Here is a 15,170-nt window from a genome sequence, read left to right as displayed (position 1 = left end):
AGAATTTTTGAAGACAGAGAACAATTAATAGATGACATGCCAGTGTCAGAGCATCAATGTTCGCTCTTCACGTTCTCTTCCCTCCACTGTTTCTGTTATTTAATGACTAAGAGAGATCAGGGGAAACAATTCACAAATAACTGGGCAGCTGAATTCATTTCAGCAGGTAGCAGTCAAGTGCCAACTGTGTGCCGCTATAACACCACTGTTGTCTGCAGCACTCCAAAGCTGTCCTATTTTAGGCATTTCTGCAGATAAATGTTTCTTTTATTTCAGATTGAAGCCAAGGGAACGTTGAATGGGGAAAAGGTGGAACATCAGAGGACCACTTTTGTTAAACAGTTAAAACTAGGGAAGGTGAGCCCACACCACACACCCTGTTGGTTTTGTTTTGAGGACTCCGTGTGTCCTGCCACTGAAACAACTCAGTTCTCCCGGTTTCTCTTCCACCCGCAGCTCCCTCAGTGTCTGTGCATCCACCTACAGCGGCTGAGCTGGTCCAGTCACGGCACGCCTCTGAAGCGGCACGAGCACGTGCAGTTCAATGAGTTCCTGATGATGGACATTTACAAGTACCACCTCCTTGGACATAAACCTAGTCAACACAACCCTAAACTGAACAAGAACCCAGGGCCTACACTGGAGCTGCAGGATGGGCCGGGAGCCCCCACGCCAGGTGTGTGCACGAGGAGCCGATGCAGCAGGAATTTTCAGCACAGAGAAAAGCAGTTTGGCGTCACCACCTTCTGGGTCCCTTATGACATGAGCACAAGGCTTGTACAATGGTTGCTTAAACTCTTGAGAACAGCAGGATTGGGGGTGGAAGAGGGAAGATTTCTTAGAAGAGGTTAAAATTATGTAGCAGAGAGATGTATGGTTTTTGAAACCATATTACAGATGAAAAAGTACAGAGAGAAACGCTTAAAATTGCAGCCTTGTCTTCTGATCTTTCCACTAAATGATATAATCATTGGCTCACATCATTTCAGTGAATTTTTTTTTTCTTTTTTTGGTCGTGTCATTTCCTGTCAGTACAGGAAATGTGGGGAGGACATGTCCTGGCTAAAGATCACCAAACCTCTTCTGGGGGCTGAAGTGACTTCTGTACTGAATTATGTATCTGATTCCATTACTGCCCTCAGCTGAGGTCTCAGTTAAGCCAGGTAGCTATTATCACCCCTGGTCTTACTGATGAGAACGTGGAGGCTCCATGGGGTTGAATGATTGGTCCAAGGGTAAACACCGCACAGGAGAACTGGCCCTAGAATGCCATGTTGGTCCATTTTCTTTTTTTTTTTTTTTTTTTTTTTTTTTTGAGACGGAGTCTCGCTGTGTCACCCAGGCTGGAGTGCAGTGGCCGGATCTCAGCTCACTGCAAGCTCCGCCTCCCGGGTTTACGCCATTCTCCTGCCTCAGCCTCCGAGTAGCTGGGACTACAGGCGCCCGCCACCTCGCCCGGCTAGTTTTTTGTATTTTTAGTAGAGACGGGGTTTCACCATGTTAGCCAGGATGGTCTCGATCTCCTGACTTCGTGATCCACCCGCCTCGGCCTCCCAAAGTACTGGGATTACAGGCTTGAGCCACCGCGCCCGGCCTGTTGGTCCATTTTCTAAAGGTGTCTCTAGTGACACACTGAGCTCTCTAGAGTTAGACATGAGGAAAACCCACTCACTTGAAGGGCTCTCAGCCTGAACTCACCACCTGCCTGCCGCCCCCAGTTAGGTCAGGATCGTCTCACACCCCATACTTTCCTATTTAGGGTCCCTTAGTCCTTTTGTTCTTTTTGTGACCACAGTTGCATGGCCCGACACCTCATCATGTCAGGGAGATTGTGTTTTCCTCTTTCTCATCAAGTCACTAAATTAACATCGAAAAGAGATGAGGTGGGGGACAGACTCAGGTTCAGCCCTTAGCCCTGGTTTTAAATCAAAGACCTCTGCACCCCACCTTCCCCCTCTCCTGGGCTGGGGTGCAGGTTTACTAATGTTGAGAGCATGCTGGCTATGGTTACAGATGCCAGCAGTAGGGCCAGTCGTGGTGGCTCACACCTGTAGTCCCAGCAGTTTGGGAGATTGAGGTGGAAGGATTGCTTGAACCCAGATGTTTGAGGCTGCAGTGAGCTCTGATCACGCCACTGTGCTCCAGCCTGGGCAACAGAGCAAGATCCTGTCTTTAAAAAAAAAAAAAGTCATCAGTAAACTACTTGGTATGTAACGGCCCCCAAAAATGACACTTGAAAGGAAAAGACATGTAAATATGGCCTTAATTATTTTATGTATACCCATAAACATGTATTAATGCTGTTACATGTTGGTATTCCTTAGAAGCTGACAGAATTAAAGAAAATAGAATGCTTAGATCAGTGGTTCTCAACTTGGAGGAGTTTTGCCGCCCGAGGGACATTGGGCAATGTCTGGTAACAGTTTTGGTTGTCACTGCTAGGGGAGGGGTGCTACTGGGTAAAGGCCAGGGATGCTGTTCAACATCCTCTGATGCCCAGGACAGGCCCCGCAACAAAGAATGATCCAGCCAAAACCGTCTGGTGCCATGTTGAGAAACTTTGGTTTAGGTCAAAAGCCAGTAAATTAGCTACTGATTAACTTTGATACATGCCATTAGCAAACAGGGCTAGGAGCTCAAAGATCCCAGGCTAGCCATAAAGCTGGAGCTAGATACACTTGTCCTATTTGGCATTAAGACAGATTATCCCTATTTTAGATTAAGGATAAAGGGCAGATTATTTTATGAATCTATATAATACCAAATGAAATATATTTTTTTCTTTGTAGCATTATGGGGAGTTAACTTTCAAGGTAATCAAAACCAGGCTTTGTTTACAGAGCCACTGCTTATTTTCTTTGACTCGGGCCTTTTTCTCTTGCAGTTCTGAATCAGCCAGGGGCCCCCAAAACACAGATTTTTATGAATGGCGCCTGCTCCCCATCTTTATTACCAACACTGTCCGCACCGATGCCCTTCCCTCTCCCGGTTGTTCCCGACTACAGGTGAGCTGCCCTTTACAGGCCCCATCTTAGAGCTACCACTACTCTTAGCTTCAAAAATTAGCTTTTCACAGAAATGAATTCAGGAATATGTAGAGGTTTATTTTTCATTTTAAGGGGAAATTTCATGATTATATATTCTTACTTATTTTTGTTCAAAATGGAAATAACTTTTAAACTAAGAATTTTTAAAGTACATAAAATTTACATATGCATATGTATGTGTATATATATGTGTGTATGTATAAAATATAAAGAAAATATAAAATTTCTTGGGATACCACCTAGAGATAGCCAATTAAACATTTAGGGTCCCGCACTCTATAAAGTCATATGTGGGTATGTGAACACACATACATACAGTATACATAAACACATATACTCATTTGATACAAACATACACATATATACAATATACATATACTCATAGAATGTACATCTTGCCATGTCAGTAAATACAGATCTGTATCTTAATAGTTGTGTAGCATTCGGTGGTATGGACTTACTATTGTATTGATCCCCTATTTAACATTAGGATTCTTTCGTTTTTGCCTATAAAGTCTTTTTTGTTAAAATTGTAAACCCCTGACATGTGTTCCTATCGTTCAGCTCCTCCACATACCTCTTCCGGCTGATGGCAGTTGTCGTCCACCATGGAGACATGCACTCTGGACACTTTGTCACTTACCGACGGTCCCCACCTTCGGCCAGGAACCCTCTCTCAACCAGCAACCAGTGGCTGTGGGTCTCCGATGACACTGTCCGCAAGGCCAGCCTGCAGGAGGTCCTGTCCTCCAGCGCCTACCTGCTGTTCTATGAGCGCGTCCTTTCCAGGATGCAGCACCAGAGCCAGGAGTACAAGTCTGAAGAATGACTTCGCCCTCCTGTAAGGCTAGAGCTGATGGCACTGTCTTCACACTGTCCGGGAAAAAAGTAAAACTGTACTGTTGTGTGTGCAAGCAGCCGCACTGGAGCCTTCCAGCTTTCCGGTGTGTTCTGAGAGCAGGCTCCACCTGGGAGCCAGCCCCAATTCATACCAAATCAGGCTCCCTGAACAGCTCTGTTCATGTGTGTAGAAGGTACTGTTGTTGTATTAAGAAAGCATTCATGATGTCTGGAGTGTCTTTTTACTCATCTGATACAGGTCATTAAAAGAATGCAGATTCTTGAAGCCACCGTTTTCATATTGTAATGTTAGGTGTTCTCAGAGGGGAAGCACCTTTGTGTAATCAGCGTTTCCACCCAGATCTTTTATTTTTAATAAGCAGGCCCATAAAAATTGTTGACAAGAATTAATGAAATTATTAAAGGCAACAATTTAGAAGAAAAAGTGCCTTTCACTTTCGATTGCTTTTATAGCACATCCATTCTGAAATATTCCCTCCAGGGTACTCAAAAGGATAGCGAGAGAACAGGTGAAAGATGCCTAAAGAACACTTTCCTTTTTCTATGCCTTTTCTAATCTTCCAGTTCTTTCTATGGAGTAAAGGCTCATCTGCCAAATCTGCCCCCCTGGGGAAACTCTTTCACTACTTTGTCGGTTATAAGTGAAAAGCTTACTTGTTGCTTTTATCTTTTGTATATTGGACTGAGATGTAATTACACTGTATTATAAAACTCTGTGAATAGCCAGACCTGAGCTATATCTTTGCAACACCTGATTCCTCTGCTCTGTGGAAAACTCTTTCTTACACAAGGATCCACTGTAAATGGTTACTTTCATCTGTTTATTTATTGCCCGTACAGAGCTCTAAAGGTTTACAGGTAGGAACTTGGGGCTGTATAAAAAGACAATCCCTGCCCTGAGTTGACAGCGGGCTTAGGAAGGAAGGGCTGACCTTGGGGCTGCAGTCTCTCTGAACCTCAGTTTCCTCATTTGTGAAGGGTTAGATTTGATGACACCAAAGTTCAGCCCTTTTCATGAAAAGAAGAAAGCAGCTTTTGACTTTTTAAAAACATATAACTACAGGTGGCATCTAGTATTGTATGTTGCTCTAGGTTCATATTCTGAATTTATTCATTTCCAGTAGCCTAATACAAAAAGTATATATTGAGCACTTTCTTCCCTTTTTGGGTAAGTCTCTGAATGCAGCCCAGGGCCACAGGAATTTTGATGACACAGTAGTACCTGTTTTAAGCTAGATTTTTAATTAAAAAAAATAGATCCAAATTCAAACCAACTCATCAGAGGTAAGACTGAAATCAGACCTATCCAAAAGGTCATCTGAGGTTAGGCTAAGACCTGTGCTTCCTCTGCTGGGGGCGAGCTGGCGGACACACCAAACGGTGCCTTGGCAGCAGCTCACCGTGCAGGAAGCCCAGATGGTCACTCTTCTACTGGGCCCAGGCTGCACCCTGAGGACTCAGTAACTCTCACTGTCCACAGAATATACTGTACAGGCTCTCCAGGCTCTGGGCGTCGGGGTGCAAGGGGCAGCTTGAACTGTACGGTCCATCCTGCACTCACCCGATGCAGACCTTGGCTTTGATGTTGAAATGAACACACTTGTTTTACCCAAGTCTGGTGGAACAAATGCCCAAATCATGTGACCTTAAAGTGTACTGCAAAGCTGTAGCTTTAAGTAATTGCTGTTCTGCCACTGCGTACTTTTTGAAATCTACCATTAAAGAAAGATGGAGAAAAGCGGCTGAGCCTTGGAACGTACGGCTATAAGCAGATCTCTCTTTGGTGAGAGGCCAGGGTTTGAGCCAAGGCTATAAATGTGAACAATACCTGTGCAAAGCCTTTTAACCTGACTTCTTCATTTTGTAAATTATTATGCATTAAGCAGCAGCCCAATAATCTGATTTCTAGTTTTAAGTTATTTTCAAAGTAAGTAGCTTCTCTTGGGGAAGATCTAAGTTAAATAATTAGTGGTTTTGCCGTAATAACTGCTGACTTATGTATTTGCTAAAGGTACTTTTGTATCTGCTGTGTATTATAGCAATAAAATCATCATTTTGTTAGGAAAACAGTCACCTGGTGTAATGCACTCATCTGTTACAAACATCGTCTTTCTGAATTCTGCACTGTTGCATAACAAGTCCTGTGCTTTAAACCTTTCTGTGTTCCCTGTTGGTAAGGGAAACACCAGCTCCCTCTTAGAGTCCAGAGGGAAAGATAAAAGAGAAAAACCGTTAAAAACGTTTTTATTTTTTAGTAAGCAAAATTTTACGAAAAGTCAGATTGACCCGTGGAGCCAGAACCTTCTTTCTCACGGGAAGACTGTGGTACCAGTGTGTGTTGGTCGGGTGGTTCATCATAAGCAAGCTCCCGTGGGCCAGCGGCAGCCTGACCACCGCCACCCTCCGGGAGGGGCTTTTCCCACGGGAATCCTTATGCCGGAAGACAAAGTCTCTGCAGGCACCAAAGGAGACAGAGGCGATGGGGCTCCCAGGGGCCAGTTCTCTTTCATCATCTCGGTGCTCCCCGATGTGGTCACAGCCATCTTTATACCTGCAATGAGAAAACAAGCACAGTGCATAAAAACCACCCTCTCCTGAAACTCACCAGCACCGCCAGCCCTCGTTTCCTCACAGTGTGAAATGGCGCTCTGTGCACGGCTGTTCCTGCTGTTGTTTCTGCGACGGCTGGAGGTCCACAGCAGGCTCTAAGATAAGCCAGCCCTGAAGGGGTCTGTTGACCTATTTGTTCATGTGACTTATTTATTATTTACTTATTTTTGAGAGGGTCTCGCTCTGTCACCCAGGCTGGAGTGCAGTGGCACAATCATAGCTCACTGCAGCCTTAGCCTCCCGGGCTCAGGTGATTCTCCCACTTCAGCCTCCCAAGTAGCTGGGACTACAGGTATGCACCACCCCACCTAATTTTTTTTCTTTTGTAGAAATGTTTTCACCATATTACCCAGGCTGGTCTTGAACTCGGGCTCAAGCAATTCACTCTCCTCAGCCTCCTAAAGTGTTGGGATTACAGGCATGAGCCACCACACCCGGCCAGTTCATGTGCTTTAAAACTGAAGACATCCAAAGCCAAAATCATGTCTTACTGTAGTTCCCGTGGCCAGTCTATGTAAACCTTTATCACATGATTTCACCCTGCACTTAAAGGCCATACTCAGCCCAGCCTGGCCTCTGCCCACCTCTGAGCTCATGTCATCCCCTTCTTTCCCTCATTCACTGCTTTCTGGCCATCCTGCAGGACTTTTGCTTCACAGACACTCCTGAGTCCCTCTGCTCTCCCTCCAGATGTCTGTGGCTGGCACTCTCCATTTAGTTATCAGCTCAAACACACTGCCTCAGCCCTCCTCTAACCACCCCATCTAAAGTGACCTTCCCTTAAACCCACCCAGGGTTCTCCGCCAGGGTGATTCTGCCCCAGGGGACAGGTATTGGGGGGTGGGGGACACTACTTGCATCTAGTGGATGGAGGCCAGGGATGTGCTGAGCATCCCACAAGGCACAGGTCAGCCCCAAACAACGAATGACCGGGCCCAAAATGTCCACAGTGCTGCCACTGAGAAACCTGGCCCTAATCGCAAACCATTCTCAGTCAAATCGGCCTGTTTAATTTTTCGCAAGATGGTTATCACTGTCTGAAATTGTCTAGGGTCAGGCATAGTGGTTCACGCCTGCAATTCCAGACTTTGGGAGGCCGAGGTGGGAGGATCGCTTGAGTCCAGGAGTTTCAGACTAAGCCTGGGCAACATAGAAAAACCCTGTTTCAAAAAAAAAAAAAAAAAAAAAACCAGAAGAAATTGTCTCATTCAGCTGTTTGTTCAGGAGTTAATAACCTCTCACTTCCTCCTCTGGGATGAGCTCCAGGAAGACCGAGCGCTGGCGCTGTTCCACTCCTAGAGCCCCGGTGTACTAAGAAATGATTTGTACCAATGAACCAAATAGGGTGGAACCCTAAACACTTCCTTTTGGAGGAGACAGAAGACTTGTAACACTGAGTCCACTAAACAGACAGGGTGTCACCTGTTGATGAGCACAAAGTTGAAGGTCTGTCCAGTCACCCCAGAGACGCGATCCCGGACGCGCTCTAGAACTGGGATCCAGGGCTTTGGAGACAGCGTGAGGCCTGAAAATGTGTAGGTCAGCCCAGCGTCGCCATACGTTGCCTGCTTCCTGGGCACACTGTGCCACTTCCCGAATACCTGGACCCTGGTCAGCGCCCCTGTGCAGAGGAAACATGGCAGTTCCTTTCTACTCGACTCCCCTCTAGAAATCCAGATGGCCCCCCAACTGCCACCATCAGAAATCCAGTGCCCCACATACATGCTCCTTGGGTATTCAAGATTGAAAGGGAAGTAAGGAATAACATTTCCCTGTCATTCCACGCAATTTAAACCCCTCCTCAATCATCATTTTGGCTTGCCCCAAATTTTCTTTTGTTTTCCTTTCTTTGAGACAGGGTCTCCCTGTGTCACCCAGGCTGGAGTGCAGTGGCACAATCTCAGCTCACTGCAACCTCCACCTCCTGTGCTCCAGTGATCCTCCCGCCTCTGCTTCCTGAATAGCTGAGACGACAGAGGTGTGCCACCATGCCCGGCTAACTTTTTTGTAAGCTCACTGCAACCTCCACCTCCAGGGCTCCAGCAGTCCCCCTGCCTCAGCCTCCTGAGTAGCTGGGACCATGGGGGCACGCCACCATGCACGGCTAACTTTTTTTGTATTTTTTTGTAGACACAGAGTTTTACCATGTTGCCTAGACTGGTCTTGAACTCCTGGGCTCAAGTGGTCCGCTTGCCTCAGTCTCCCAAAGTGCTGGGATTACAGGTGTGCACCACTGCACCAAGCCAATTGCCCCAAATGTTCATGTAAGAACAATGACTCTTGTCCTACAAGGAGAGAAACATGGCCCTGGGCCATTTTTTTAGTGAACATTGTAACTTAACTGCCTTAACTACAGTAAAGGCAGAATAAAGAGGCTAAAAGTGGAGCACGATAACGTTAGTTTACAGGCTAGGATGGCTTTGTCAACTGTAGGGACTAAGGGCGTGTAACCCCATGAAAGATGGGGCTCACACGGCTAGGGTCTCTTGTGGGCATTTCTTTTTTTAAAGAGACGGCGAGCCAGGCGTGCTGGCTCATGCTTGCAATCCCAGCACTTTGGGAGGCCAAGGCGAGGATCACTCAAGGCCAGGAGTTCAATTAACAGCCTGGGTAACACAGTGAGACCTATGGATAATTTAAAAATTATCCAGGCTTGGTGGTGTACATCTGTGGTCCCAGCTGCTTAGGATGCTGAGATGGGAGAATCACTTGAACCCAGGCGGATGAGGCTGCAGTGAGCCAGGATCGTGTCCCAGCCCTCCAGCCTAGGTGACAGAGTGAAACCCTGTCTCAAAACATAAAATAATAAAGCTATGAGGGGGTCTCACTATGTTGCCCAGGCTGGACTTGAACTCCTGGCCTCAAGTGATCCTCCCACCTCAGCCTCTAGAGTAGCTGGGATTACAGGTGTGTGCCACCATGCCTGGCCTGTGGGCTTTCGTTTTTTGTTTTGTTTTGAGACACAGTCTCACTCTGTTGCCCAGGTTGGAGTGCAGTGGTATGATCTCGGCTCACTGCAACCTCTGCCTTCCGGGTTCAAATGATTCTCCTGCCTCAGCCTCTCGAGTAGCTGGGATTACAGGCATGCACCATCACGCACAGCTAATTTTTTTTTTTTTTTTTGTATTTTAGTAGAGATGGGGTTTCACCATGTTGGCCAAGCTGGTCTCGAACTCCTGACCTCAAGTGATTCACCCATCTCGGGCTCCCAAAGTGCTGGGATTACAGGCATAAGCCACCGCACCCGGCCTCCTGTGGGCTTTTCTATGCCTCTCTGCCAGATCCTTGTGTCCTCATTACAGGATAGAGCTGTGGTTCTCAACGTGTGCTCCCCAGACCAGCGGCACCAGCAGCACCTGGAATCTCCTTAGAAACTAAACTAAACCACAGGGGTAGGGCTCAGCAATCCAAGCCCTGCCAACAGCAAGTCCACCGGGTAACTCTGAGAACCACTGATGTGGAGAAATTACCTGGTTATTTGCCATCTCTCCTATAAGACCAGTGATTCTCAAACTCTTTCTGCCCATGAGAAACACCTGGAAGCTTTTTAAACACACAAGTGGTCAGCCTGTCCTCGGAGCGATTCTGACTGAAGTGCTCTGCAGTGGAACCCAGCACGTTTATTTACTTTGTTTTGTAAAGTTTCCCAGAAGATGCTCATCAGTAGCCAAGTGGAGATTTACTCAAGTCATCTGTCAGCTTCTAGTGGACAAGCAATCCAGTTTTTTTTTCAAGTTTATGTCCTACGCACCTAAGGGGCTTAGCCTAGAGGTGCTCAGAGAATATTGGATGAATCCATTAGCGAACCCATCAGTAAATAATGGATCCTGAGTTCAGATTTCTCCAAACGTAAGATCATTAACTGCACCAAACAAGTCCTCAGTGCGCGCGCGCGCGCGCACACACACACACACACACACACACACACACACACACACCCCTCCCCCGCTTACCTGTAAAATACTCTACTTCTTTCTCCAACTCTTGGAAAATCTCATCTGCCTCAGCTTTAGCAAAGAGGACCGTGTAACTGCAATCCAGGCCCTCAGCCCGAATGTGCCGCCAGCTGGGGCCTGCTGAGTGTCCTCCATTCCCCGGGGCCTCTCTCCTGGGCCTCTTCCTTGTGCTTTCTTTGTCTCCTCCCAACACAGCTGGCTCTTCTCCAGTCGGCTCTTGCTTCTCCCGCTTCCTCAAAAGGCCCCCTTGAACCCCTTTCACCAGGAATCTGTCCATCCTGTCCCCACAGGAAAAAAGGGACGTCAGTGGCGAGGCCAAGACAGACTGCTCAAGTTCTGTCCCCAGTGTAAAAATCTGTTTGTCCAGGGGGTCTCACAGCAACATTTCTAGTTTCACATTTTCAAGTTTAAAACCACGTCCTAAAAATGAAGCAGAAGATGTTAAAGCCGGAAGGGACCCTAGGGACAATCTGATCCAGGGTCTCCCACGTCCACCTGTGCATCAAAATCAGCTGGCTAGCCTGCAAAAACCCAGAGGTCTGCACTCCACGCCCGAGCACCTGAATTTTTAAAGAACTACCTCCCGGGAATTCGCATGCCACAGCTAAACTTGGAAACTACAACCCAAACCCTCATTTTGCAGAAGGGGAAATTGTTGCCCACAGAGGGGAAGGGGTTTGCCCAAAGTCAACTGTCCACCCCTTTAAGGAGGAGGGACCCGTAACTGACCTCGCTGCCCCCCACCACTGTTAAAATAGATCAGTCTAGTGATGCTCAAGTGGATACGATTCAGAAACGAGACGCAAAGAGGTTAAACACGGGTAAACCGCACGCCAAATTCTTGTTCTCACTGCAACACATGCGTAGGGTGGGGGTGGCAAGAATGCTCCAGAATCTCAGCTCCGGCGCTGCTCTGAATCCCGCAGGCAGCCCGGGGGCCCTGGGGGTGGGAAAGACGCGCCCCCGCGAATCAGTCGCGTCACTTCCGGAGCACGCTGGGAACTACTGCCTGCAAGGGCGCAAAGCGAGCAGCCGGGCGGCCCTCTGGTGCCACCTGCCGGCCCTCCCCGTGCGTGGCAAGCACTACCGCTTTCCAGTTGATCACCTGTTCGGCCACTGTTGAGGATCACGGCTGGGGTGAGAAGTGTGGCTTGGTGTTACTTCTCACTGGGGGTTACTTTGGTGTCCGGAAAGGGCGTTGGGCCACCAGTATATTGTCGCGAGTGGGAGCAGAAGTTCTGTAGTCGAATATCGTGGCTTCTGTTTCTGTCTCCTCCGCCCTGGCTGTATGGCCTTCCACAGATCACTTAACCTCTCTGGGGTTAAGCTGCCTCATCTGTGAAGTGGGGACTACAGCACCTATGTCATGAGGACGCCTGAGGAGATGACGGGATGCATGAGAAATGCCCTGTCCTCTAAATAAATGTTGGTTCCATTATTGCTCGTTTTTCTGTTTTTTTGCTTTTTGATATTGTTCTTGTTTGTTTTGTTTTTTTGAGACAGGATCTCACTCTGTTGCCCAAGCTGGAATGCAATGGCATGATCATAGCTCACTGCAGCCTTGAACTCCTGGGTTCGAGCGATCCTCCTGTCTCAGCCTCTGGAGTAGCTGGGACTACAGGCACATCCCACCCCACCCAGCTAATTTTTTTTTTTAATGATTTTTAGTAGAGATGGGGTCTTGCTATGTTGCCCAGGCTGGTCTCAAACTCCTGGGCTCAAGTGATCCTCCCACCTGGGCCTGCCAGATTGTTGGGATTATGGGCATGAGCCACCACAACCGGCTCCTAATTTTTATTTACTCTCTGTCTCCCCTCAATGGAACGAAAGCTCCATGAGATCAGAGGCTTTGACAGATTTCAACAAATGTACAATATTGTATGATCACCACCACAGCCAAGATCTAGGACAGTTCCATCCCTCCATAAAACTGCTCCAGCCTCTTATTGATCAACTTGCCGCATCACCCAGCCTCAGCAACCACTGATCCGTCTTCTCTCCCTGTAGTTTTGCCTTTTCCAGAATTTCATATACATGGACTTGCCATGGTTTGAGTATCTGTCCCTCCAAAAGCCGTGTTGAGATTTAATCCCCAATGTGGCAGTATTGAGAGGTGGGGCCTTGAAGACGCCATTGGGACATGAGAGCTCTGTCCTCATATATGAATGACTAGATTAATGGACTCACAGGTTAATGGACTAATGGGTTACCATGGGAGTGGGATTGGTGGCTTTATAAAAGGAGGAAGAGAGACCTGAGCTAGCACACTCAGGCCCCTCGCGATGTGATGTCCTGCACGGCTTCAGGACTCAGCAGAGTCCCCACTAGCAAGAGGGTTTTCACCAGATGCAGCCCCTCAACACCTCGGACCTCTCAGCCCCTATGAGAAATACATTCCTTTTGTCAATAAATTACCTGGTTTCAGGTAATCTAAGAGACAGAAAACAGACTGAGACAGGAATCCTACAATATATAGCCTTTGTGGGACTTCTTTCACTTGAGCATATTGCTTTTGAGATTGATTTATGCCACCCTCCCTCACCTTTTTTTTGAGACAAGGTCTGGCTCTATCGCCCAAGCTGGAGTGCAGTTGCATGATCCCGCCTCACTGCAACCTCCACTTTCCAGGCTCCACTCCCACCTCAGCCTCCCAAGTAGCTGGGACTACAGGCATGCACCACTACAGCCGGCTAATTTTTGTATTTTTTGTAGAGATGGGTTTTTGCCATGTTGCCCAGGCTAGTCTCCATGGTCTTCAGCTGGTAAGCTGAAGCAATCCGCCTGCTTTGGCCTCTCAAACTGCTGGGATTGCAGTCATGAGCCACTGTGCCCAGTCATATACCCACATTTGTATCACTTATTTGTTCCTTTTTATTACTGGATGGAAGGGATGCCCCACGGGAGTAGGCCCCACATAGGGTTGTTTCTCTGGTTTTAGGCTACTATGAGTAAAATCACTATAAACATTCACATACAAGCTTTTGTGTGAATACAGATTTCCATCTCCCTTGGGTAAATGCTTAGGCGTGGGAGTGCTGGGTCACATGGTAAGTGTATGTTTACCTGTATACAAAACTGTGGAACTGTTTTTCAAAGTGGCTCTAAAGGCAAATGATTTTCAGCTTTGAGCCTCTCTCTCTTAGACTTCAGCTTCTCGTCCTAGGCACCGGGACACACCAGCAACAAGGAGCGAGTTCCTTTCCTCACTCAGGTTACATTTTGGGGATGGAGACAGAAACACACAAGGAAAGAATAAATAAAATGCTGTCTCTAAAGAAACTGTATAAAAAGAATAAATAAATACGATGCTTTTGTATAGTATAGCAGTTATAGAGCGATGGGCTAGGAAGTGGGGCAGGAGGAGAAGACCTTTTCAGGGAAAGATCTTGAGCGGAGACCTGAGGCTTTCCAGGCAAGGGGATGGTGAGTGCAAGAGTGTACAGGCCACAGAGGGACAAGTTGGGTGTGTCCAGCAAATGTGCTGGGAGCTGGACTCAGTAGTGGGGGCTTCCGCCGGAGAGGAAGCAGCATTGAGACCTGGGTAGGAAGCTGGGGTTTATTCTAAGCCTATTTGAAAACCGTAGAAGGGTTTTAACCCGAGGATTGCCTTTTTTTCTTTTTCCTTTTTTTGTTTTTAGACAGGGTCTTGCTCTGTCGCCCAGGCTGGAGTGCAGTGACACGATCTCAGCTCACTGCAACTTCCGCCTCCTGGGTTCAAGTGATTCTCCTGCCTCAGCCTCCCAAGTAGCTGGGATTGCAAGTGCATGCCACCACGCCTGGCTAATTTTTTTTTTTTTTTTTTTTTTTTTTTTTTTTTTTGAGACGGAGTCTCGCTCTGTCACCCAGGCTGGAGTGCAGTGGCCTGATCTCAGCTCACTGCAAGCTCCGCCTCCCGGGTTCACGCCATTCTCCTGCCTCAGCCTCCCGAGCAGCTGGGACTACAGGCGCCCGCCACCTCGCCCAGCTAGTTTTTTGTAGTTTTAGTAGAGACGGGGTTTCACTGTGTTCACCAGGATGGTCTCGACCTCCTGACCTCGTGATCCACCCGTCTCGGCCTCCCAAAGTGCTGGGATTACAGGCTTGAGCCACCGTGCCCGGCCGGCCTGGCTAATTTTTGTATTCTTAGTAGAGACGGGGTTTCACCATGTTTGCCAGGCTGGTCTCAAACTCCTGTGCTCAAGCAATAAGCCCCTGTAGGCTTCCCAAAGTGCTGGGATTACAGGCGTGAGCCACCGAGCTGGGCCAGGCCCAGAGTATTGTCATGATGTAAAAATCTCTCTCTAGAAAAGAGAACACCAGCTTCCCAGCTGGTCTTCTGTAGCCAGGAAATGCAAGAGCAGCAGTTGAATTTGAGATTTTCTTTGGAGAAAGAACCAAAAGGAGATATGGATGGTTTGGATGTGAGGGAAGGAAAGAGAATCCTAAGCATATTAGTAGTGGTGGGGAGGAGGTGCTGTACAGTGGTGTCATTTGGAGGACAAATCATTGGGGTTTAACCTCTGTGACTCGAAAGTCTCCCACAAGCCTGATACATTAGGCAAAATGTTCGTGCTAAGCCTTAGTTTATTGTCATAAAATAGGCCATGAAAATTGCGTGAGATAATGTATGTAACAGTTCAACAAATACTATTGGCAGGGCATCGTGGCTCACGCCTGTAATCCCAGCACTTCGGGAGGCCGAGGTGGGCAGATCATC

General features: G+C 47.5%; 2 protein-coding genes across 13 annotated transcripts in view; one reads left to right on the top strand and one right to left on the bottom strand.

Annotated features, from left to right (window-relative positions):
* Nucleotides 1-5,981, top strand: part of LOC105498173 (ubiquitin specific peptidase 30) — a 100,684-nt gene extending 94,703 nt beyond the window's left edge. For all 7 annotated transcript variants that reach the window (XM_011770095.2, XM_071071171.1, XM_071071172.1 and 4 more), the window contains 4 exons: nucleotides 277-357; nucleotides 457-676; nucleotides 2,885-3,005; nucleotides 3,612-5,981. In XM_011770095.2, coding sequence (XP_011768397.1) covers nucleotides 277-357; nucleotides 457-676; nucleotides 2,885-3,005; nucleotides 3,612-3,876 — 687 coding nt within the window. In that variant the 3' untranslated portion in view covers nucleotides 3,877-5,981. The remainder of the gene's footprint in view (nucleotides 1-276; nucleotides 358-456; nucleotides 677-2,884; nucleotides 3,006-3,611) is intronic.
* Nucleotides 5,982-6,135: 154 nt separating this feature from the next.
* LOC105498148 (alkB homolog 2, alpha-ketoglutarate dependent dioxygenase) lies at nucleotides 6,136-11,444 on the bottom strand. Of its 6 annotated transcripts, none has more exons than XM_011770034.2 (4): nucleotides 11,204-11,441; nucleotides 10,472-10,752; nucleotides 7,941-8,139; nucleotides 6,136-6,459 (listed from the first exon to the last, which is right to left on the bottom strand). In XM_011770034.2, the coding sequence occupies exons 2-4, from the start codon at nucleotides 10,749-10,751 to the stop codon at nucleotides 6,153-6,155; spliced, it is 786 nt and encodes a 261-aa protein (XP_011768336.1). In that variant the 5' UTR covers nucleotide 10,752; nucleotides 11,204-11,441; the 3' UTR covers nucleotides 6,136-6,152. The 6 variants fall into 6 exon arrangements, with proteins under 6 accessions (XP_011768336.1, XP_011768326.1, XP_011768344.1 ...); XM_011770024.2 differs by having other exon boundaries at nucleotides 10,472-10,894; nucleotides 11,204-11,440; XM_011770042.3 differs by having other exon boundaries at nucleotides 10,472-10,894; nucleotides 11,326-11,440.
* Between the last annotated feature and the right edge of the window lie 3,726 nt (nucleotides 11,445-15,170).

This window comes from Macaca nemestrina, chromosome 10 (assembly GCF_043159975.1).
Source record: "Macaca nemestrina isolate mMacNem1 chromosome 10, mMacNem.hap1, whole genome shotgun sequence".
Taxonomy (NCBI): Eukaryota; Metazoa; Chordata; class Mammalia; order Primates; family Cercopithecidae; genus Macaca; species Macaca nemestrina.
This window is presented reverse-complemented; position numbering and strand designations above follow the sequence as displayed.

What these genes read in the sequence shown, in the direction of transcription:
- LOC105498148 (XM_011770034.2), bottom strand. Translation starts at nt 10,751, where the DNA reads ATGGACAGATTCCTGGTGAAAGGGGTTCAAGGGGGCCTTTTGAGGAAG. An exon ending in AGAAGTAGAGTATTTTACAG is followed by an intron (nt 8,140 to 10,471) that starts GTAAGCGGGGGA and finishes TCCTCTGCACAG; the next exon opens with GGGCGCTGACCAGGGTCCAG. An exon ending in AACTTTGTGCTCATCAACAG is followed by an intron (nt 6,460 to 7,940) that starts GTGACACCCTGT and finishes TTCTCATTGCAG; the next exon opens with GTATAAAGATGGCTGTGACC.